General features: G+C 44.7%; 2 protein-coding genes across 9 annotated transcripts in view; one reads left to right on the top strand and one right to left on the bottom strand.

The window, feature by feature from the left end:
• Positions 1-713: 713 nt before the first annotated feature.
• Positions 714-2,894, bottom strand: atp5mj (ATP synthase membrane subunit j). Of its 2 annotated transcripts, XM_035618028.1 has the most exons (5): positions 2,740-2,854; positions 2,075-2,174; positions 1,734-1,857; positions 1,451-1,471; positions 714-851 (listed from the first exon to the last, which is right to left on the bottom strand). In XM_035618028.1, exons 2-5 carry the CDS (start codon positions 2,081-2,083, stop codon positions 838-840), a joined length of 168 nt encoding a protein of 55 aa, XP_035473921.1. In that variant the 5' UTR covers positions 2,084-2,174; positions 2,740-2,854; the 3' UTR covers positions 714-837. The 2 variants fall into 2 exon arrangements, with proteins under 2 accessions (XP_035473921.1, XP_035473922.1); XM_035618029.1 differs by lacking the exon at positions 2,075-2,174 and having other exon boundaries at positions 2,740-2,894.
• Positions 2,895-5,600: 2,706 nt separating this feature from the next.
• The window catches only part of LOC118290631 (nesprin-2), a 75,242-nt gene continuing 57,688 nt past the window's right edge, over positions 5,601-23,154 (top strand). For 4 of the 7 annotated variants that reach the window (XM_047328884.1, XM_047328882.1, XM_047328886.1 and 1 more), the window contains exons 1-31: positions 5,601-5,801; positions 6,060-6,209; positions 8,302-8,363; positions 9,992-10,087; positions 10,218-10,295; positions 10,383-10,475; positions 10,551-10,747; positions 10,839-11,038; positions 11,174-11,274; positions 11,487-11,576; positions 11,867-11,980; positions 12,111-12,275; positions 12,370-12,482; positions 12,678-12,846; positions 13,003-13,099; positions 13,208-13,386; positions 13,545-13,697; positions 13,773-14,519; positions 14,782-14,916; positions 15,247-15,405; positions 15,547-15,713; positions 16,544-16,829; positions 17,611-17,729; positions 18,024-18,485; positions 18,806-18,961; positions 19,061-19,211; positions 19,418-19,576; positions 20,047-20,214; positions 20,344-20,445; positions 20,560-20,763; positions 22,205-22,410. In XM_047328884.1, coding sequence (XP_047184840.1) covers positions 6,134-6,209; positions 8,302-8,363; positions 9,992-10,087; positions 10,218-10,295; positions 10,383-10,475; positions 10,551-10,747; positions 10,839-11,038; positions 11,174-11,274; positions 11,487-11,576; positions 11,867-11,980; positions 12,111-12,275; positions 12,370-12,482; positions 12,678-12,846; positions 13,003-13,099; positions 13,208-13,386; positions 13,545-13,697; positions 13,773-14,519; positions 14,782-14,916; positions 15,247-15,405; positions 15,547-15,713; positions 16,544-16,829; positions 17,611-17,729; positions 18,024-18,485; positions 18,806-18,961; positions 19,061-19,211; positions 19,418-19,576; positions 20,047-20,214; positions 20,344-20,445; positions 20,560-20,763; positions 22,205-22,410 — 5,204 coding nt within the window. In that variant the 5' untranslated portion in view covers positions 5,601-5,801; positions 6,060-6,133. The remainder of the gene's footprint in view (positions 5,802-6,059; positions 6,210-8,301; positions 8,364-9,991; positions 10,088-10,217; positions 10,296-10,382; positions 10,476-10,550; positions 10,748-10,838; positions 11,039-11,173; positions 11,275-11,486; positions 11,577-11,866; positions 11,981-12,110; positions 12,276-12,369; positions 12,483-12,677; positions 12,847-13,002; positions 13,100-13,207; positions 13,387-13,544; positions 13,698-13,772; positions 14,520-14,781; positions 14,917-15,246; positions 15,406-15,546; positions 15,714-16,543; positions 16,830-17,610; positions 17,730-18,023; positions 18,486-18,805; positions 18,962-19,060; positions 19,212-19,417; positions 19,577-20,046; positions 20,215-20,343; positions 20,446-20,559; positions 20,764-22,204; positions 22,411-23,154) is intronic. The other 3 variants (XM_047328885.1, XM_047328883.1, XM_047328887.1) reach the window with 3 other exon arrangements.

The raw sequence follows: 23,154 nt of genomic DNA, 5'->3' as shown, positions 1-23,154 counted from the left end.
GTGATTCATTGGCCATCGACGGCTCACTCATTGTCAGGTTTTCACTCTCACAACAGGAGGCGGCAAACACTGAAATACAAAAAGATTTGCAATTGTTTAAAAGGGACCTCATCATTTGGACTCGACCAAACAAAGATTGTAAAGGGAAGGATTTGAGTTTTGGAATGCTTCTCATTTCCTTCCTCCAAACATCACATGTACAATTTAGCAAGACATGAAATTAAAGTAGTTTCTGAACTACTGAAAGCACAAGTGTAAAATAGAGAAAATCCAACATGATAGCAGAAGGGAGCTGTAAAATTGTCCCAAGTCTTAAAGGGGCAGTAACAAATTGTAGAAAAAGACAGACGAAAAAACATATTTGGGGGGCGCACACTTGCCCGACAGCTAGCGGGTCGTGTGAAAATATTCGCTAAATTTACCCAACATTTTTTAGATTAGATTACATTAAAAACGCTAACTGTCCCTTTAATTGTGAGCCAATAGGCATCCACGCAAGGGTTATAGTACACATTTAAATGCATGAAGCATTCTTACTAAGTGTATTTACTGTGAAGACATTTTAGTCTTTTCAAACTGTGGTTCAGAGGGCCTCGAGTCAATTCCCATACCTTTTGATTTCAAAATTAAAGTCACGGCTGCATACAAACCTCTCATAATGTCATGTAGCGATACTGTACGGCCACTGTGATACAAAATGTCCATGAAATGACTGGTTTTGGATAACAACTTTATTTGTTCCATATTAACGAAAAAATTCTAATATGAAGAAGCTGGACTTCAGGACTAGAGACTGGGCAATTATTTAACAGCAGAGGGGTCGACATGGTGGAACACTCAGTGGTTGGGCTCTGCGAAGAGAGAAGAGGGAGGAAAGAAAACGCAACACATTTAATGACATCACAGATTAATGAAAATCATCCTGTTCAACTAGACCAACAGAATATATAGCCAGTAATATTCTTCTTCATCTGTCACCGAGGTAAACATGAAACTGAACAATATCTGACATGGTTTAGCAAACCTTTAATAAACCATTTAGACAAAAAAACAGTAGTTCGTGGAAAAAATGAAGGACTATTTGTAAATCAAGGAAGTACTTTAATATACATTATACCCAGGAGATGGCAACCTTAATATAACTTTCCATGTTAGTGTACAAAATCTTATGATATCTTTGCAATAGCTCTGTATCGATATAGAAATGTATCTGGAAATGAACTCTCTTCTACATAAAATAACCAGATCCCCCCCCCCCCCCCCATATTGATAATCAAACAAATTGAATATTGAATGCAGAGGTCAGGGGTCATTCAGGATAGCTGCTACCACCATGGTATAAAATCTGATCGCAGTCAAATTCATATCACCTCACAGTTATTCAGTATAATCACGTTGCCCAAACCCCCGATTATATAGTTTTGATTAAAAAAAAGTGTTGACTACTCACTGTCCTTCACAGCCTTTTTGCCTGGAAGGAAAAAAATAACATTATATTAGTCAAACATCACTGAGACAGCACATACTTTCAAGCCGACAATAATATTTCCCATGCTATATACATATTGGTTGAATCCATCTCAACCTGCGCAATTAAAATGCAGATCCCATCAAATGAGGTAGATAGATATAATTCTGCAAAACATGACCCGATCACCGTCTTCCACGTTAAGTTGGCATCATCGAGCGCGGATGCATTTTCTTCCAACGCGCTGTGCCATGAGACTACTCACCCCCATAGGAAATTTTGTAGTACGCGTATGAGATGATGCCGATACCGACCCACAGCTCCTGGTAGGCCTTTGTGTAGTACGGGCCCACCTTGCCCCACCAGCTCGCGAACATGCGCCCGGCCATCTGGGGGAGAAAAGCACAGGGCACACAGAGTCAAAAACAATGACTCATGTACTCGGGTCAGTGCGACGACACAAATGACCCTAAAAAGTCAAGTTCTGCACAGACAGAGGACTTGACCCTAGGAGGCTTGACGCGTTGCTCGTTTGAGCAGCTAACTAAGTGAGCTAGCTAACATCCACAGATTCTCGTGTATGTCATATTGAAGGCGTAGCACTACCTCCTTCATTCAATGTTGTTCCTCACCACGAAGGACCCTGGACACTTTGACCCTCAGCTGTGTCAGGCCGAGCTAAACACTCCGTCCAGCTGGGAGAGAACTGATCAAAAGGACGTGGTGGTAAAAACTCTGCTTTCTTTTCTAACAGTTGCTATTAATGGAACAATATACTTTTTTTTTTTTTTACAACTGGCGTAGCTAATAACCAATCTTTACTGAAGTTAAGTTAAGCTAGTTGGCTACTGCTAATGCTACTGCTAACCCTACATCCGCCTGAGTCAATGTTAGCATTGACGGTTCGCAAGATGGCAACACGACCTTAACAAGCAGGAACATAATAATAACAACAACAACAACAACAACAATATTGTGCCCCTATGATTTGACAAGCCGACGACTTTGAATGAATGGCTCCCAACTAGCGAGTTAGCATCTTCTCTCCGCTGCACAAACAGGACATAATGCTAACTAGCCTTGGCAAGAAGCTAAGCTAGCTAGCTAGCTAGCTAGCTAGCTAGCTAGCTGAGTACACCTGCACACGTAGCGCACAACACACACGGCCACGGCGAGCAAGAGACGATAGCTTCATTTAAAGATCGCCGTCATCAGGATACAACTGTTGATTAAAGTCTCCCTGCTCAATAAGTGTCCACCTCTTCTCTTACCTCTCAGTTTGTCACGCCGCAGGAGGAAGGTCACGACAACTGCTGCTGCTGCTTCTGCTGCTAACGTCAAAGTCGTGGGTGGGAGGAGAACTTCTTCTACTCTCAGCTGTTTCACCGCTTCATTCACGGTTTGGTCCGCAGCGCCACCTAATGGAGGTACACGACTACTGACGGACTGACTCGTTTGATACCTGACTAGATAGAGGGATAGAGGGATAGATAGATAGAGGGATAGATAGATAGATAGAGGGATAGATAGATGATATATAGAGGGATAGATAGATAGATATATAGATAAATGGATAGATAGAGGGATAGATAGATAGATAGAGGGATAGATAGAGGGATAGATAGAGTGATAGATAGATAGATGGATAGATAGAGGGATAGATGGATAGATAGAGGGATAGATAGATAGAGGGATAGATAGATGGATAGATACTTTATTTATCCCAAGCTGGGAAATTCCAGTGTAACCGCATGCACGTTTCACACAGCACACTTTAAAAATATATACAATATCTACACAAATAAATTTAAATATACGAATTGCAAAAAAAAATATAGAGAATAAGAATAATAAATGTAAAGAATTTACATGAAATATTAACAGTGGAAATAGGGCAGTAGCACAATCAGTTACCAGTAGTGTGCAGAGGAACATGGTAACATGAAGGTGCAAATGTGCTGGGATTTATGTTTTGTGTTTAGTATTAACAGAGTCCAGAGTCTTTCTGTCAGACAGAGGTGAGGTGTTATACATTCTTATGGCTTGTGGCGGCAAAGATTTCCAGTAGCGTTCCTTGTGACAGCGAAGCTGAATCAGTCTTTTGGAGAAGGAGCTCCGCTGTCTGTCCAGTGTGTGGTGGAGAGGATGGTCCGGGTTATCCATCATGGATATAGGTTTGTTCACAGTCCTCCTCTCCACCACTGCTTCAAAGGTGTATCTTGCAGCCTTTTATGGACTATTGACTAACCAGCCCTAGGCTCCACCTTGAGGACTTGAGGAATCATAACTTTATAAATACTATTTCCCCCCTTTATTGGGTTTATGAGATGAGACAGAATCAATCAATACTCATTTATTCAACACAGTCAATAGATGCTACAGATAATATTTTATAACTCAGTTACTTCTTTGTAGTTAAGATAAGATAAGATATACCTTTATTCGTCCCACAATGGGGAAATTTGGGCGTTACATCAGCAAAGTGGACAGAAGAATATAGATAGAAATTTTAAAAAAGCAATAGGTATGTACAAAATATAACAGGAAATATAATTAAAAAAATACATAAATACTATATACAGAGCAGTAGCAATTGTTGCACATGGAGAATAAATATAAATATTGTACAGTTTGTAATTGCACTTTAAGTGTACCAGTGAATATTTTTTTTTTACAGTGGTTGAGTCCTGTGTGTGTGTCCCTGTGTGTGTGTGTGTGTGTGTGTGTGTGTGTGTGTGTGTGTGTGTGTGTGTGTAAATCCTAGTTTTTAAGTCTCAGGATGACATTTTATCTGATGTCACGTGGCCTATATCACTCAAACTACAATTCCTGTCTAAATACTGCACAGGGCCACCATAGCATGTATCTTTTGGAATATGATGACGATGATGATATCAATAATATGCACATTTGCATACCAAATTTGGGGACGGCTGTAAAAAAGGCCATGCCTCTATGCACGCTCTATAGGAGCAGTATTTCTGAGTTGTGTTACAGTACTCTGCTGGCTACCGTCGTGTGTATTTTACTTGCTAGATTGGTGTGGTTTGTGCCCTTCTTGTAAACCCAGTGCTTGTGAATTAGGGAGTAATGGTCATACTGTATGCCGGCGCTTTGAATGTTCATTCCAATTCTTTATAATCGTTAATAGAAATCCGATCGCACAGTCCCCGTTGATGCAAGGATCAAAGGCACACACACTCCTGTGACCTGCACGCACACACACGCACACAAACACACACACACACACACACACACACACACACACACACTCTCCTGTTACCTGGGATCTCATCGCATATAATAGGTAGGGAATCGTCTCAGAATCCCATTCTTTGAATCATAGCCGACACAGACACAAAAAAATAACCCTGCTTCACTTTGGATTTCAACCCTGCTCCACTGTCAACGCGGTGCAACATTGCCTTTTTTCCAAAGGAACAAATAACGGTCTCATATCATGTTCCGCTTTTGTACAGTATTCTCCCATGAGGGCAGGTGGGAATTGTGAGGTGAGGTTGCAGCTGCCACGTGTCTCACAGGCCGTTCAGCGGCTTTGTCTCTTCACCATAGTGAGAAGACAACAAATAAAAAACGCTGGCACCGCTCTCAAGGGTAAAAACCTGACATTGTGTAACACGCTCCGATATATTCTCCTCTCTCTTCGAGTAAAACAAATAAGTTAAGACATATGCCATAGTGTTAACTCAGTTGTGAGTTGTTGCTCCCAGTGATCACCCCCAGTTTCTTTTCATTAAAAAGGTCAGATTGCTGTGGCTCATTATGAAAGTGACTGTGAAAAGTAAAAGCAGGATTAGACACTGATTAAATGGAATTACCCCCACGAGGAAACTGAAACAGTTTCACATGAATGCATTGTAACCGAAGGTCTTTTCCCATTACTACTTACTGCAATAGCTGGGAAATCCAGGAAAAGAAGACAAGGCACAAGTTATATATATATAAGAAGAAATATTTACTATCTTTTGTTTCCTGAATGGCCAGTAACAAGTTCTAATTTTGCAAGCAAAGCTATAACCCCCCCCACAAAGTATTTGACTCTGAGAGCCCACGGGGGGGGTTTGGGCCGACAGTGATCATGGGCGGGACTCTCTGCTCGTCTCTGTCCTCGCACTCTGACAGGCAAGAGGCACCTTGTTTCATTCATGGTCACCTACGGGCCAAGTCTTATTCCAAGGCGCTCGACACGGAGGAGTCGCGCCAATGTGAAAGGACACAGCCGAGGAGATTTTCTTCTGTTCACTGTGCACTGTTCACCGTCCACTGGGCTTTTCTTCAGCTGCAGCCAGTGGTGACTCCAGCCCCGCTGCAGGTATGTTGATTCGACCGGGACGTCTTATTTCTTTTTCTATCTGCATTTATTCAAACAAGAAAAAGTGCTACAGGCTCTTTCCATACATTCCTCCAGTTAGAGCGCTCTGTCTGAGTATTTGCATGTGTGTACTTGCATCTCTGTGTGTGTGTGTGTGTGTGTGTGTGGTAAAGTAAGGGTGTGGATGGGCGCGTTTGTTAAGGTGACTAATCAGACAGTGGAGACACCACAGTGTTCACTCTTTTGTTTTTTTTGTAGATCTCTCCTGAGGGAGGGTTATGCACTGAAACCTCGTCTCCTGAGGGCGACTTTGTGCCGCGGTTGGAGACGACATGGCGTCAGTCGCGGCGGAGGAAGACGATGGAGGCGTTCCGCTGGACATCGACAACGTGCACATGCTCCTGCAAGGTCAGTCTATTCCTGTACTGTTAAAGGTGCCGTGACACGTGATGTGGGGGAGTGACGGTGGTGGCCAACTCTCTCCGTGACTGTAGAAATCCCGTCTGTGGTCCCTTGAGTTTGACCATCAAACAGTAGCATTACTGCAGCACTGGACATGTGCAACAAGTTGTCACCACAAATATTTTGCGATGAAAACATGATGGTGCAGATATTAAAGCGGAAGAAATGTTCCCCATTTGTTCTGACTAGGTCTGTGATGATAATTCCCTCATCGACTTATCGTACCATACATGAACATGAACTCCGTCATTTTTATTGACCTTTATTGATAATAGCCATTTTGCCTACATGCCTATAGGTTGACATATGAATGAATAAGCCTATACTGCAAGCTTTTATGATTTAGATTTATGTGCAATAATTTGCACAATTCATCATCCAACAAAGATAAGTTTTCGTGACAGGCCATAGTTCTGAAAGTACTCAAATTTATAAATATCAATTATTGAACCTTTTTTTGTTTTTACAAAGTGTGTTTTGAACCTTTTCACTTGTCAGTGTCCGGTCCCAGTCGTGAAAACACAGATTTTGCAGTGCATCATGACAAAAGCAGGTTTGATATTGCATTTGCCATTAACTTGGCACAAACTTTCACAACTTTACGTTGTCTTCTTGTTGTCCGTTTGCTCCTGCAAAAGCCCCACGCTTGCAATTCAACCTGAGAAAACATACAACGCGTTGTTGTGGCGGAGAATCTTACTGTTCGAAGGTTTTGCCGCTGACGCCAGGTGACCTGGGTGGAGTCGGGAGATTAAAGTAGACAGGAGTTTCCTGTCCTGGCAGGCTCTTGGACAAACAGCAGGGTCGGCGAGGATCCGATTCAAACGTCTCTGACTGAGTGACTTAGTCAGTCTGAACCGTGACTCGGTGCTTTTGTGGTTTCTTCTCGGACAAAACATCAAGCTCCTTCCTCATTTCAGAGGGAATCATAAAACAGCTTATTTGTAATCATAGAAATGACAGAAACTTCAAAAATAACTACTGTGATCCGACAGAGAAGCACATAGATGCAGAAATTAGTGGTGAAATATTAGATTTTTTACACTTTATTAATTCATAAATCGTGGCAGGAGTAATATATTATTCTATTTTAAAGTAACACTTTCATAATCCAAGTCCATAATAAACACCGGTTTCACTGTCCACGTGTTCCCAGGTGATCATAATCGCTCTCCATCAATATGTTCTTCAAACGGGCAGTTTTCATATAACTTTTCATATTTCTTTAATCTTTCTGTCATTCCCATATGACTGCAACAAGGAAAAGTCTTTACATTGTTATATATGGTAAAAGGTTCGTGTTTTGGCAATAGGAGCTTAAGATCTAGTCCAATACCTCACATCGTTGCTGTGAGTGTATCTCTGTGTATATTTGGTGTGTGTGTGTGTGTGTGCGTGCGTGTGTGTGTGTGTGCGCGCATGTGTGTGAGCCTCAGTATTTATGTCCGTCAGTGTCTTGGAAGTCATCCTGGCGTCCGGGTCCCAGACTTACTTCAGCTTAAAGAGGAAGCATTTCACTCCGGGGTAGAGAAGGAGAGTTTTATGTTGTTCTTTGTTTTTTGCTCATGGCGAGTCAGAAAGTCCTCTGCTTCTCGGATGTTGGTGAGTAGATTATGATCCTGCAGTAGCTCAAATCTGGGTTCATCAACTGGATCATTATGCATTAGTTGGAGACGTTTTCGGATGAAGGTGGAGCTGAAACTGACACATCACAGACGTAGAAAAGCAACAACTTTAGGTCTAATACCCTGCCAATTTCGGTTGTATTTGCATTTCTCTTCAGTTTCTTTAAGTGTGAATAATATGTCATCATGGTTAATTGTGGCTCATATGCTTACTTCTTCTCTGTTTGACATCCATGGGACTCATTGAATGGAGCTACAGTAATTTGCTGCTGTCAAACACAAGCTTCTGAATTTCAACAGGAATTATCAATTTGAATTCATATTTATTTGGTGTCCAGTGCTTCAGTACTGTAATAACACCAGATATCAGAGACCACCACATTTTACGTTTCTTTCTCGTCTTTCCCAAACAGTGGAGCATGAACAGATTCAGAGAAGAACGTTCACCAACTGGATAAATGCTCAGCTCTCTAAGGTAAGTCGAGGTAGCATACACTGTATATGTGTATGTTTGTGTGATGCTCATTGTGTAAATGACCAAGAAATCTAATTCATTTGTGAGTGGAAACAAAATACTACAGACACCTCATGTCACATAAATGAATATATATATTTCAGATTAGCCTATAGCTCCTGGAGCTGTGGTAAGGCCTTGATGGCAAGTAAAAGTGAAATTGAATCCCGTTGCCATAGCAAAGATACTCCCGTACAAAAGTTAACATTCAGATCTTTTCTTATTCTGGAGAACACTTTGTGAGAGTTGAAGTTTATGGGAGAATAGAGCCGAGAGATTTGGGAGAATAATAATGCAGGTAGGGGGCGAAGAGAAGAAACTTTCAAATCCGCAGTTAGACATTATGTTCTATTTGCAGCCTCATTTCACATGAGAGAAGGAAACTGGCTTTTGTGCTTATTGCATGGCTTCATTTTTTCCCTAATATTTGAAATAGTAATTCCGTCGGCATTTTGTTTTTATTGTCAGTTTGAGTATAGTTTGTGTTGCAAACTTTTTTTAATTCAGCTGATGTCATGAAACCTGATCAAATGCGCTCCAAATTTCAAAACGTTTTCATATCTTAGCACTCAGCGTGAATATATAAGAGTGCAGACAAACCAGACATTTCCTCCAAGTGTCGTGACGTCATGCCGAGGCTCGGCTGTAAATGATACGAAGCGGCAAGCGAGCGGCGGAGGGTAACGTCCTGACTCACTGGTCGGACGAGCGTTGGTGCAGTGAAGCAGTGAGGCAGCGGATCTGGCTGGACAGAGGCCGCGAGCTGCTCGTGACATTCGCCCGGGGGGGTATAAATAGTGCTTCAGTTGAGCAGAGCCGCACGTAACCTGAAGCCAGACACCTCTCTTCATAACCCTCATGTCCATATGACTGCACACTCAAATGCCCAAATCACTCGTTCATAACTTTTCCATCTGTCGCACTCGATCTGAGTTGTCTTACAAATCCCCAACGGACGATATTATCCCAGCGTCTACAGGCCAGAGTTCTCCGTCGGGACTTGGCCCTGAGCGTTGACCCACGACACTGGACCGTTTCTGAATAAATCTCACACAGATTCAGTTTTTTTGCTGACAGAGAGTTTGAAGGCTCCGTTCTTTAGGGTCATAGGGAGGATTTGCAAAGGTGTCGTGTGGAGCATTTTTAAAAGTATGTCATTGGCTGATTAATACATGATTTATTTAGCAATAAACTGATTTATATCCTCAATATTACAAAAGTGAAACCCCTTTTTTTAGGTTTCGTCTTAGGTTTACATAAGGGTAAATTTCTCAGAATTTTTTTTTTCCATCACCCATCACACTTGAGGACTTGAGGGAAGCCCCGAACAACTTCCTGTTTTGTACGAAAAGATGCAGCAGCATTTCCAACCTGATATGACATCTGGGTTATGTACATAACCCTGTCAAACCGTTACCCGGTTGATATTTATGTCTTCAATGTTGTGAGCGATTACGAGTTATTGCTTGTTTGTGCGTTACTGGTAAAGTCATCGATGGACAATGCATTTCTTTCTTTTAAAGTAATGTATTCATGCCGCGTATGAACATGCAGAATGATTAGAGAGAAAACGCTCTGCGTTGTTGCAGAGACGCCCTCCCTCCTGCGTGTCGGACCTCTTTTCCGACCTCAGAGACGGGTCCCGGCTGCTCGACCTGCTGGAGGTGATGAGTGGCCAGACTCTGGTGAGTTACTCCTCGGTGCCTCGGATATCAGTGAATGCAGTTTGGAGAAAAACTCCCCAGAAGACACCGAATCACGTTGAAACGAATATTAGCGTCCCGATACATCTGATGTTGTCATTTGTCTCCATAGAAAAGACAAAGGGGCCAGGGGTTTTTCCAGCAGAGGGCGAACATCGAGTCAGCGCTGGATTTCCTCAGGAAAAAAAATGTACGTTTTCACACATTTAAAAAAAACAAAGTAATGAAAGTGTAGTTGTTCTTTATTTGTAGCATTTCTTGTGGTTGGTTGGTGTAGATCAAACTGGTGAACATAAACATCCCAGATATCATAGACGGACGACCCTCCATCGTCCTGGGCCTTGTATGGACCATCATTCTCCACTGTCACGTGAGTACCTGACAGTTCTCCTGTAAAAAAAACCATTCTATTGTGACAATTTCATTGATTTTACATTGTTCTTAGATCGAGGAGCTGGCCAACGCTCTCTCGTTCAGCTCTCGCCATTCGTCCCTCGACTCCCTGGCCAGCCTGGACTCCTGGTCCGGCAGCCCCGTCCCGGTAAGTCCGGTCCCGGCAGGCGGGACATCGCCCCTGCACAGACGCTTCCGAGTGTCCGCCAAGAAGGCCCTGCTCATGTGGGTCCGGGACCAATGCCAAAAGTGAGTTTTGGAGCGTATACTTGGCGATGCCTGAACATCTTTTTCCTGTTTCATACTTCTCTTGGTTGTCTCTCCGTCTGTCTGTCCCCAGGGTCGGCAGCTCGGTCAGCGTGAAGGACTTCAAGTCGAGCTGGAGGAGTGGAGAGGCGTTCTTGGCCGTCCTGTGTTCTCTCAGGCCGCAGCTGGTCGATCTCTCGCTGGTCCAGTCGAGGAGCCACCGGGAGAACCTGGAGGAGGCTTTTCACCTGGCGGAGCGGGAGCTGCACATCCCCCGGCTGCTGGAGCCTCAGGGTGAGGCTGAAGTAGAATGACATACGGCTGATACAACTCATTCTTAAGATAAGGTTACGGTTACCCCTAACCCCTAACCCTAAGACACGTATTAAAGGTCTTCTCATTGAATTCAATCCTTTCCTTTTACCACAGATGTTGATGTGAAGGATCCTGATGATAAGTCCATTATGACGTATGTGGCCCAGTTCCTACAGTACTCCAACGACATGCCGGCACCTGATGACCACCTGCAGGTCAGCAATCCATCCAGCCGTAACAGACAGATTTACATTACACCAACTTACACTGAGCCGTAGTGAGACATCTTTAATTCCTTCATTATCGGTTCATTTGGGTGTTTTCACTACTCTTCTGCTCCCTGGGGGTTTTCCCTTCTTCCCAATTCCTTCAACTTTCAATCTCCTGCTTTCTCCCGGTGGTGGTGGTGGTGGTGGTGGCGACGTAGCTGTTTCCTCAGGATCAGCCCTTCTGCTTCTCACCTGTGAATGTTCCCGCTCACTCCGCTCCAGCAATGTCCGCTTCGCGATGGCGGCAGGTAGCTACACCCCGAGGCACCCCGAAGAAGTCCTTCTTCACTTACAAACAATGCAGCTGCATGTGGATGTTCCTGCAGAGGAAATGTAACGATGTCTACATTTGAAATAATCTTTTCCAGCTACGGTTTCCATGGGTGTCAAATCACAGATATTAAACACAGTTGACATTAACTGTCAGGACCCAACGAGCCTGGCACATAAACCATGTGTTTATCCACTGATTGTGCAACTCTAACGCCGCACCAGTATCAAAATGTAGCTGTTGACGGTCTCCATTTCGATAATGTAGATCCCTGCGGGTGAGCGGGCACAGGAGGTGACTTGCTGGCTGCAGCAGACCTGTCAGGAGCTGTCGGAAGCTCGGACGACTACAGGGAACTCGGGCTGCACGGAAAAACATCAAGTAAGGCAAAGCACAAGGACTGGAGGACCAGGAGGGGTCACTCTTGTTCCCCTATTTGCATCCTCTGTTCTATTCATACGTTGGCAATTTGTCATTATGCTCTATGAGTGTGTGTGTTGTCATTCTTCAGCTGCAGGGATGTCGAGCGGACCTGGACCTGGGCCTTCCTCCTCCTCTGGACTCGGTGGTCGCGTGGCTGCAGCGTGCAGAGGCAGCGCTGACGGAGGAGGGAGGGCGGGTGAAAGATCCTGCAGACGGCGCAAAAGAAGCCAGAGCCCAACAAGACACCCTGAAGGTTATTCCTGCTGAACATTCTAACAGGACTCAACAAAACATTTTCATTATGTAGTTTATGTGCTATTATATGTTAATTGCTAATTTTTTTTCAGACTCTAATCAAGGAGATGAGCCACCACGTCAAAATCCTTGACGACTACCACGTCGCGGACGGCTCAGGGAACGCGGTAGTGTCCCCTGAGAAGTTTGAAGAGATAAAAAGACGGTACATGACATAGGGCCACACCTCAAAGTTATGAATACTAACGTTTATTGTACGTAATGTATATTGAGATGATGTAGGGGGAGTGGGTTGAGGATAAGTGGGAGGGTCGAGGGATCACGGGATGAGGGTAGAGAGATGGTAGGACGGATGTTGTCGATAGGTTGTTAATGCTTTTGTTTTTGAATTTGAAAACAGCGTGACCCATATCAGAGTCACGACCAAATATCACGGGATCAAGCTGGAATACCAGGAACGTCGTCACACAGTGCTGGACCTCCTGAACCGTGTCAGAGCTAAGATCCAGACGTGGACGACTTCCTACAGGTCCAAGGAGGCGGTACTTGTGCTTCTGCAGGACTGGCATGTGAGTGTGTATCTGATTTACATCAGTTATGAAACTTAATTTAATAGTGACAAACTAAAAAACCCTAAACCCTTTACAAGCTTATTTCATATGGATGTGCGGGCTCTAGTTAGAATATGTTGAAAAGCGACAACTTTTTATCGGTGTGTTGCCTAGGAAACAGTGGAGCGCCAAGACATGCTGTTGATTCTGATGGACGCCGTCCAGAACCTGAAGGAGACGGCGGACGCTTACACCGGCAAGGCCGCACTGGGTACGAGCCACCTACAAGATCCTACGTTCATCTTTGACAGGTCGCGAACTCTGTAGACGATGAATTCCTTGAAGACTCGACTTTTCCGCCCTTTCCTCGCTCCCCCAGGTGACGATTCCCAGTTCGTTCGACGTCGGGTGAAAGAGGCAGAAGGTGAAGCCGAATCCCTCTCGCGAGCCGTGGCGGCTGCGAGAGGGACGATGGACAGAGTGGCGTCTGCGTGGGACACTTACGACCGGTGCCTCACCTCTCTGCAGACATGGCTTGCACAGACGACACAGTCACAGGTAATCTGTTGGACTCTCACTGTAAAGTCCAGTGTTTACAATAAAGCTGTAAGAGATATATATATATATATATATATATATATATATATATATATATATATATATATATATATATATATATATATATACATATTAAACTTCTGTTTTGGTTACTGCAGGATATGAGTGAGTGGACCGAATGTCAAGCGAAGCTAAATGAGGCGGGGAACCTTCTCATTGAAGTGACAGAAACTTCGACCGGCCGCCTTTTGGCCGGACAACTCGGCAAGGTCAACAAGCACTGGGCCGAATGTGTGAAGAGGACCAAGTTTGTAAGTTAAGATGTAAGTTAAGAAAAAATGTTAAAATGTTCATAATTGACGTCTTGACATTGACTCATTCTCTAGGAGATTCCTGGTTCCCCCGGGTTTAAGGAGCGCGTGGGCGAACCAGCCCGTCGGACTCACACACAACCAGAGACGGGGCCGTTCGTTGTGGCCAGAGCCAAACACGCGCAGCAGACCGGGAATGTCAAGCTGCAAGCCCAGGGCCCGGGTCAACTTTCGCCTCGGACTCCGTTATCTCGTACGTCTCAGCGAGGTGCAAGAGATCCACAGGGTTGGCCTCAACACCAGCGCACGAACGCACAAGATGGAACAACCATCGTCGTACCCCTCGTTAAAATCCAAATGCTGCCTCGGCCTTTGACGGAACCAGTTCTTCGTTTCCACTCTCCTCTTGCTCAAAGTGTGAACGATAGAGAGTCCTTTTCTGGATCCCATGCTCAAGCTTTACGTCAAAGGGATCAACCTTCACCTTCCTCCGCCCGAACTGATGTCGGACCAACGGCTCGAAGAAGTCTGCCTCAGTCCAAACATGTGACCAGTTCAGCAACGGAGGGAAACCAAAGCTCGCCGCCCTCACAGACCCGCGAACCCCAATCCAGAACGAGAGCGCCGCCGAACCCTCCGCAGACGGACGGGACATCTCCGCGGCCTCCGGTCATGGTCCGCGGGGAAGTTCACTCGAGGGCCCGGTCGATGGCGAGGAGCAGACTGGAGAAGGCCAGGGTCCGTCTGCAGGGACGCATCCAGCAGGCCATGGAGTTATTTGGCGGCAAAGAGATTTCAGAGTCACAAGCCAAGAAGAAACAGGTACAGTCATTAAGGATAGAAGAGAGATTCCCCAAGAGAAAAGTGTGAGACTTTTGAAGTCCGCTCTCTATTTGCATGTTGCTTGTTAAATGCTCAAAAAAAACAACATCCAGACCTGACGAATCCCAACATTTCATTTCAGAATCAGGACACATTCTTTTTTTCGAAGGTCTGTGGTGTTTTTGCTTTGAGCCGCTACCAGTTGTTTGGTTTTTTTGCCCGTGCGTGTTTGTCCAGCTCTGCGTCTTGTCTCTCTGCACAGCGCGCTCTAAAAACCCTGCAGCCCGTCGCCCTCGGGGAGTTCCTGGACGCGGCGGAAGGTTTCGGGGCCTTCTGCTCGGGGCCCCAGCTCCGGGAGCTGACGCTCCTCTCGGACTCGGTCAGGAAGCAGTGGGAGGTATGGCAAGAGAGAGTCCGTCAAAAAGACTGACGCACTTACCTGAAGGGGTTGAATCAAAGATCGAATGAACCCTAATGTGAAGGCTTTAACCAAATACCAAAATAATTTTAAAACACCACTGGAGCTTTCTGTCGCTTTATTGATTCTACTAAGTGGAGCTTAATAGAAAGTGTTTGCCTTTGTGTCAAAAGGTTTCTTTTAACTCTAGTGTAATTTTGTTTTTGTTTTTCCATATTTATCCAATATTTTCCAGACCTTTACAACATCCTATTCTCCCTCAAAAAACCTCCCTAAAGCAATGTTTCCACTCGTCTGTGTCGCACCCAGGATGTGTGCAGAGAAATGGCTGCCTTTGTTCCCGACTTATGGTCTTTGATCGGAGGAGGAAAGCAGTCATTCTCTGTCGTGCAAAGTGAAACGCATACTAACGCTCACCGCCATGAAGCCACTGACCCGACTGACCGTGACTGTTTGCTGCAACAACAGGTAGTTGCATGGCCCCGCACAATAAGGAATTAACATCCGATCCGACCGCACCGTGTAGTACACTACAGAAGATCAAATAGCCAGAAAGGAAGAAAACTTGATTTCCTTTTTTCTGAGAGGGTTTTTTTTCGTTCCCCTCAGGACGTCGTGGGCGGAGCTGGATCCGCGGAGGACCGGGTGGAATCCCTCAGAGAGCTGTGTGAAACTCTGACACCGAGTCAGTCGTCCTGCCTGGCCACGGAGCGGCGGGAGGAGGCTGACCAAGCGCAGGAAACGCGACCCGGTGACACGGTGCTCCCGCAACGCAGGTAAGATAGTGCCAGTGTAAGGAGGGAAATGATGAAAATGTATTTCCACTTTTTCCACACTGCTCTGAAGTAAAGTGTGTGCGTGCTGTTCCTCCAGCGCTGAATGGTTCGGTTTGGATTTGTGTTTTTGAAAGAGTCTCTTTTATGCGGAATGTATGTTATTGGAAAGTTATGGATTTGAGAAAAAAATTACCTGAAAAACCTTTCAAAGAATATATTTTGTGCAGCTCTCTCAATTACTGCAAGTGCAAAGATGGCATTTGAAAAAACAACTGTGTTGCAATAGAAATGGTTTAAAAGGTATTTACCTTACGTAATAGACCAAGAGATGCAAAATATGAACCCTTGATTTTCAACAAAAAAGACCTTACAATTATTTAAAAGTGCTTGAATTTTACCTTATAAAGTGCACACATTAATGTTAGGGTTGACTCTTTCTGATTAGACAGTTCCTTTGTACATCTACAAATAAAATTCAGTTCATATGTCACATAGAGCTCAATTTGATATTGATAATAATAAAAAAGAGTTTGAGCAAAGCAAGCTTAAAATGTAATGTGTATTTTGGCCGAAGCTCCTCAGTGGGAGGTAGAACATGAACTCGCATGAAGAATGTCTGATTTAATAAAGATATTGCATTAGAATTTATCCTGGAATCAATATTCACTTTATATCTCTCAACTGAATGTTAACCGCATCATTTTAATTGAAGCAGACAGCTTCTTTTTGTCTCGGTCTAATCCTTAATCTCGATGCGGTGCCCGCTGCACTGGGTCTAACCGACTGACCCTGACCTCACCCCCTGATGATTGGGTTTCTTAACTCGGCAGGGGACGGCAGCTCGGGGCGAGCGCCCCGCTGAGAGCGACTGGCACGTCGTCCGCCGACGCACGGCCGAGCAGCAGTCTGCCGGAGAGACGAAGCTCGGACGTCCCACAACAAGACCTCTCACCTGCGGACGACTCCCTGCCACTGCGATCTGCGTGGGACGTCCCGACGGAGAGAAAGGACTCGGTGCAAAAGCAAAAGCCTTCACTTCGAGCCAAAGAGCTGCTGCTGAAAGCTCGTCTCCTACACATGGAAGAGAGCAATGAGCAAACCCAAACTCATATACAGGTATGATGAGAACTCGTGAATGCTTCTCATTTATACATATCTATATGTATTATTTTCTTTTAATTTTCTCAGTTCCACTTAGCTCCAGAGCCGGTTTTTTGATCTAACAGTTATTCATTGTTTTTTCGAAAATATTTAAATTTCCTGCTTGAGTTTTAATTGCTACTCCCTTTATGTAAACATTACATTATTACTTTTATTCTATTTCTAACAGTAGTTTGAAACTTCCAGTGTCCATACTCGTATAGAGTAAATCATAATTCAGGACAGTCAGGTGCCAGGAATCACTTGCTTCAAAGGAAGGAGAAGAAAACTTTGCAATCTTTCTACTTTAAAAGCCTAGAAATGTGTGTTTCTGCACATTTTTCTCTCAACAGAATAATAAAATAACTTTAAAAATAATAATTTTTACCTTAAAAAATTGCCTTTTATGCAAGACGGTTTTCTTTGTGGTTCTATACTAGCAAGCCAATCATCTTAAATCCTATAATGTCATTTAATCTTGTAAATTGGAATAAATATGCCGCACATGTTAATTAGCCCTAAATTAATCCCATTTACTTCATACAATGCATTTAAAGTGGCCTTTCCTCTTCGCCGTCAGAAGAGACTGGCTCTACAAGCCAGAATGTGTATATGTGTATATGTGTTTAATTGGCTCTACGAGCCACAGCACCAGCTGTAAGGCACTAATCCTCGGTAATGGGATAGGCTCGCCGCTCCATCTTTTCCCCGTCTCCCCTCTGTCACTACTAAGTAAGTAACTCTCTCCATCTCTCAGGCCGTCATCAGGAGCAGCACTGTGGAGACCAAGCAGGCGGCAGAGTGGACCGTCATCCCGGACGCAGTCCGCCCGCCGCCGCAGGAAGAGCAGCGCTCTGGACAGGAAGTGCCGGAACGGTATGAGTTCATATTTAAGAGCTGGCAGCATGTGGAATAAAGTGTCAACTAAGATCTGACAGATTAGCACAGAGGAACACATTCTTCAATTAAAATTGGCTGTAGGTAAATCCTCTGGATATGCAACATCCTCTGACAGTGACAGTTTTATACAGTTTTTAAAAACAATATTTTACAATTCAGTTTAAATTCATTGTATCTTATTGCCTAGGTCACCCATTTTATTTAATCTAAATGATAGAACTACACTACAGACCAGTCTGCCACATACCTTATGTCAATCTTTCACTGTAGGTGCAGAACGTCCTTCTTGGTATTTCAGCCTCGACTCAAGAAGATTGACCAACACTCGGAGATGAAAGATGAGATGAGACCTGTTGGAGCGGAACAAATGCAGAGGAGCGAGGTGTTCGTGCCCGTGGAGAAATGTGCGACAAAGACTCGTGATGGTTCACCGCGGCAGGTGGGAACACAGGAGCGAGAGCATCGCCCCCCAAGTGCGGCGGAGGAGGAGTCGGGGCTGGAGGCTAAAAGGTGTAAGCTGGATGGAGAGCACCAGGCTGGAACATGGAAGAGTGATGGGGACGCCGAGGACCAGAGGAGAGGAAGGAGGCAAGTCAAGAAAGAGGGAGAGGAGAAGGAGAAGGAGAGCTCGGTCCAGAGGAGAGCCGCCTTGCTCGGAGCGCTGAGGGAAATAAGGGGAGCAGCCGAGCAGCTGAGGCTGCACGAGCTCACCCTGCCTGCTCTGCAGCAGAGGTACAACACTGCACATCCCCAAAAATACAATTTTTAGTCACTGTAACCTCTTTTTCTTAAAACAAATTCAAACAAAACAAATAACAAAAACAAATAAAAAAAGTAATATTATGCAAAGCTCACAATTCAAAAATGAAACTTAAGGGGAATATATACATGACCCACAAAACATTGGTCCTCTGGTATTCCACTGCTTTAATAAACAATAGGTATTCACTCAAATCCAGTTTTCTCATGCTGTCATTGGTCTCCATGACCTCCCTGTGACCCTGCTGGGCGCTCGTGACCCGGCACACTAATGACTGTGTCATCCTCCCCAGGACATGTGCCCTGACTGAGCTGCAAAGTCGTCACGCCGGCCTCCTCTCTGAGCTGCGGCGCGTACGGGACGCCTCTTCGTCGGGACACTGTGACGCGAGTCGGAGCGGCGAGGTGGAAGGTTCCTGGGCAGAGACGACGAAGGCCGTAAACGAGCGGTAAAGAAGAGAGAGGGAGAAGTTACAAGCACAGTGTTCCATTGTCAAAGCGTCTGTCTTTGCTGAGTTTGGTGTGTGTGTGTGTGTGTGTGTGTGCAGGCTGGAGCAGTGCTGTGTCCTGACTGAGCTGCTGAAGAGGTTTCAGTGCGTGCGTGCGGAGCTGAGTGGGACATTGCAGAAAGCAGAAAGCACCATCGGTGAACACGCCTCCTACATGGGGAAAGAAAACCTGCACAAATTATATGCTAAGGTGAGATTTTTGGCCCTTTCATGAGACATCAAATCATCAATCATGTCCCTGGTTAGATTGTTATACATCCTTGTCTCTGTGCGTGTGTGTGTGTGTGTGTGTGTGTGTGTGTGTGTGTGTGTGTGTGTGTGTGTGTGTGTGTGTGTGTGTGTGTGTGTGTGTGTGTGTGTGTGTGTGTGTGTGTGCGCGCGCGCTCTCCCTCTCAGGTCCAGGGAACGAAAGCTGAGCTGAACGGCCTCGGCGACGGCGTGGAGGAGGTCCGCGGCGTCTGCAGGCAGATTCACACTCACCTGCGTCAGATGCCGGAGTGCGACGTCGTCCCATTTGAGAGCGATGCTGACGCTCTGATGGACAGCTGGCTGGATGTGAGTTCAGTCGCTCGAAACACTTTAAAAAGACATTTTTTAATGTTATTTTGTTTGTTGTTTTCCCCGAAATTTAATGTAAAAAATGCCTTGTTTATTCAGGTTTTTTTATTATGTGTTGTTTTTTTGTTTTTTTCTGTCATTGTGCAGCAACTTTGCATTCAATACAAAAACTATTAATGTGGAATTTCAAAAAATATCAAGGAAGATATATTTCATCAAATTTCTCCTGGTAATATGGGTCAACAGTAATAAATAATTTTTTGCTAATTCACTAATAATTATTGAGTGATTTGTGCATTTCTCCAGCATTTAATTCACTGTGCTTGAAGCAGAATTGACCTTGTCTCATGAGCGGATGATCCCATATATGTGAGCGATAAAGTGAAGTGTTCTCGCGGGGTGGTTATGTTTTGCAAAATATGGCAAAAATGTGAGACGGGTGCTACAGTGTCCACTGTGACTCACAGATCTCAGAGAGGACAGATTCCCACCTGGAAAACTCGCGCCTCTGCCTGACTCTGTGGGACGGAGTCCTGCAGCTCGGAGCGCAGGTGGAGAAGTGGAGCGCCGATGAACTCGCGGCGTTCGCTCGGTCGCCGCGCTTTCAGTCCGAGGACGACGTCAGGGCACTGCAGGTGGAACCCGAAGTTTACTCTCATCCTCCTGTAACATGCACACTTTCAGAACCCCTCGTGGTTGTCGTATGTGAAGTTAAACCATTTCTGCAGGTGCTTTGAATAGTGATGACCTTCCTCTGTCTCCAGAAGGAGATTGTGGCCCAGGAGGAGAATGTGGAGTGTTTTCAACGGAGAGCCGCTGAGATTCAATCTCTGCTTCGAAGTGCAGATCCCCCGCTGGAGCTGCAGGTTCCACTCAACTCTCTGTTTCTGTTAAATCTCCATGTACTGTATGTTTTTACATGGAGTCACAGTGCGTCACCTGTGCGGGGTCTCTTGGCTGATTTCGTTTCGCCTACACAGGTGGCGGAGGCCCAGATGAGGAAGACGCTGGAGCAGCTGAAGGAGCTTGTGTCCGAGGCTGAGGACGTCCGCGAGCAGACGGAGGCTGCCAGGGGACAAATAGCTGCGCGGATCGCCGGCTGCTTCGAGTGCCTCCAGAACGTTCAGGACTCCCTCGTCGCCCTCGGTGGATCAGATGTGGCAACGGTCCTCGCAAAACTTAAAGTAAGAGGCCCAAAAAAATCAATATGCATTAAAAAAATGATATACATGCACTAAATAAACAGAAATATTACCATATTATCCTTTGTAAATATGTGGAATACTAATTTAGGATGTTTCGTGAAAGTGATTTTATGTATAAATACTCACAATGTGTCATGTATGTGTAGTGCTCTGGCATCGTATTTAGTCTCAGCGGTCAAGTCTCAAATGTAATCTCCAAATACTCATTTTAGAAAAAGCAAATACACACGAAAAATCGCAGAGTTGCCCCGAAGCTGCATGTAACAATTTACCTTTTCCTCGTCACCAAGTGGCAGCGGGACAAGTTAGAATTTAAAGTTTTGAACTCGCAATTCGGTGCAGACCAATTTCTCATCAGCTTGGAGGACGTACAAACGACAACAAACATAATTCTGAGAACTGGATTACTGTGGGCCAATGGCAGGGCAACAGAGGCAACACTAAAGAGTGTATCACTATTCTAATACCTAAAATGTAATAATTATACATCATATACTTGAATTGCCTAAAAGCCGTTATACACATTCAGTTAAAAAAAAAAAATGAGCAAGTAAACAGTTGCTTAAAGTACAGTGCACACAACACCCCCCTCACCATCTTTTCACATGGTTCCTCCTGGAACCTTTAAACTGGTGTTTGGCCACTTGGGGAATCCTTTTACCCAAACGCCCTGGAGCAGAGACACAACACAACAACAGCAGAGATAAGAAACCAAACAAATACAAACATTCAGAAATTCAGTCACTTGAATTCAGTTAGGTGTGTGTGTGTGTAACCAGACTGTTAAAAATATAATCCATGATAATTAAACGAGTCAAAGGAATATCTGATTCACTTACAGGCCACAGGCCTTCAATCCCTTTGAACTGAGAGGCTGCCACCTCACCCAAAACACAACTCAGAAATCAATTCACACGAAAATGAACCAATCAACCAGAAGTTTCTAGTAACAAAGATCTTCACTGCACAGATATCACTGAGTTTGATATCGGTAAAATTCACTTTCAAACATTTGTGTGGAGAGTCGGCCATCTTGGAGCCCAGATTCCTGTGGCTAGACCACAGGAACTCCTGGAGGAAGCTTTTAAGTTTCAATTTAATTTGTACGTGTCTGTGTGGAGAACATCTACTATGAGGACATCGGCTCAATTTGGGACAGTGGCGTGAACTTACTGTATCAAATATGAGAATAATTTGTCATCGTCATTTTTTTTGAATTATAAAATCTGTGACTTTGGTGCTTTCCCAGCACGATCACAAACGACTGTCCCCGACAGAAATGATGCACTGGACCGATTGTACTGGGGTGGAATCAGCATCGACCCTTCGATTGTATAAACTCAGATGCCGTGGTCACGTTGATTCTGCACTAAAGTGGCTTTAAAGTCTGGATTCCAGTAACTTCCCCTTTTCTACACAGGATCTATGTCGGCGACTCCAGGCCCAGGACGAGCGGGTGGAGAGCTTGCTGGACGACCTGCGCGCCCTGAGCTCCGTCTGCGGCCCGGACGCTCTACAGAGTCTGTCGGCGGAGGCGCTGCGGCTGCACGACGAGGTCGGGAACTCGCGCCGGCTCTTCTCCGAGGTGCAAGAACAGACTCAGCGGAACGCCCGGGATCTCCACAGGTGCCAGAAGTTCACGGTCACGTAACGTTCACATTCACAAACATTCGCACACCACAACACGGGCGTTGAAGAGCCGCTCGGCAGGTATGTCCGGAGTCGCTGTAGTTTTAATCTATTGTCCGAAAGCTGCCTGATCGCTTGGCTGTGATTTAGTGGTTGTCACCAGCCTAAAGAAACACAAAGCAGGCAAAACCTGAAGTGAACTTACAGTCGCGGATGAGTCTCAAAGCACGAGAGCAGCGGTGATCAGTGAAGAATGCAGAACATATTTATTTAATACTTTAGAGAACATCAGATTGGATCAGATTTGAAAAGAAAAAAATCTGTCTTGAGTATTAAGGAAATTATTTAGTTGAATCCATGATATTTCTTAATATAATAATTCACCTTTGCGTTGCCTGTCAGTGCTTTATTGTTGCACTCACGTTCTCACCCTGATATCACTTGAATATAGTTTAATGGTAAAAAAAAAAAAAAGAAGTGATAATTAAACAGCTACAATAGTTGGCTACAATAACGGATGATGTAAATAATAAGCTTAAAATTTTAAATGTGTTGGCTAACACTAAGCTACGTAGTTGAAAAGTCCCAACTTCTGCCACTCAAAGTGATATATGTACAAATACAAACTCAAACCAAATCGAGACAGATGACCGCCCACAACTGAGTCTGGTTCTGTCAGAGATTTCTTCCTGTTAAAAGGGAGTTTTTTCTCTCCACCGTCGCCAAGTGCTTTGCTCATTG

This window comes from Scophthalmus maximus, chromosome 18 (assembly GCF_022379125.1).
Source record: "Scophthalmus maximus strain ysfricsl-2021 chromosome 18, ASM2237912v1, whole genome shotgun sequence".
NCBI lineage: Eukaryota > Metazoa > Chordata > Actinopteri > Pleuronectiformes > Scophthalmidae > Scophthalmus > Scophthalmus maximus.
This window is presented reverse-complemented; position numbering and strand designations above follow the sequence as displayed.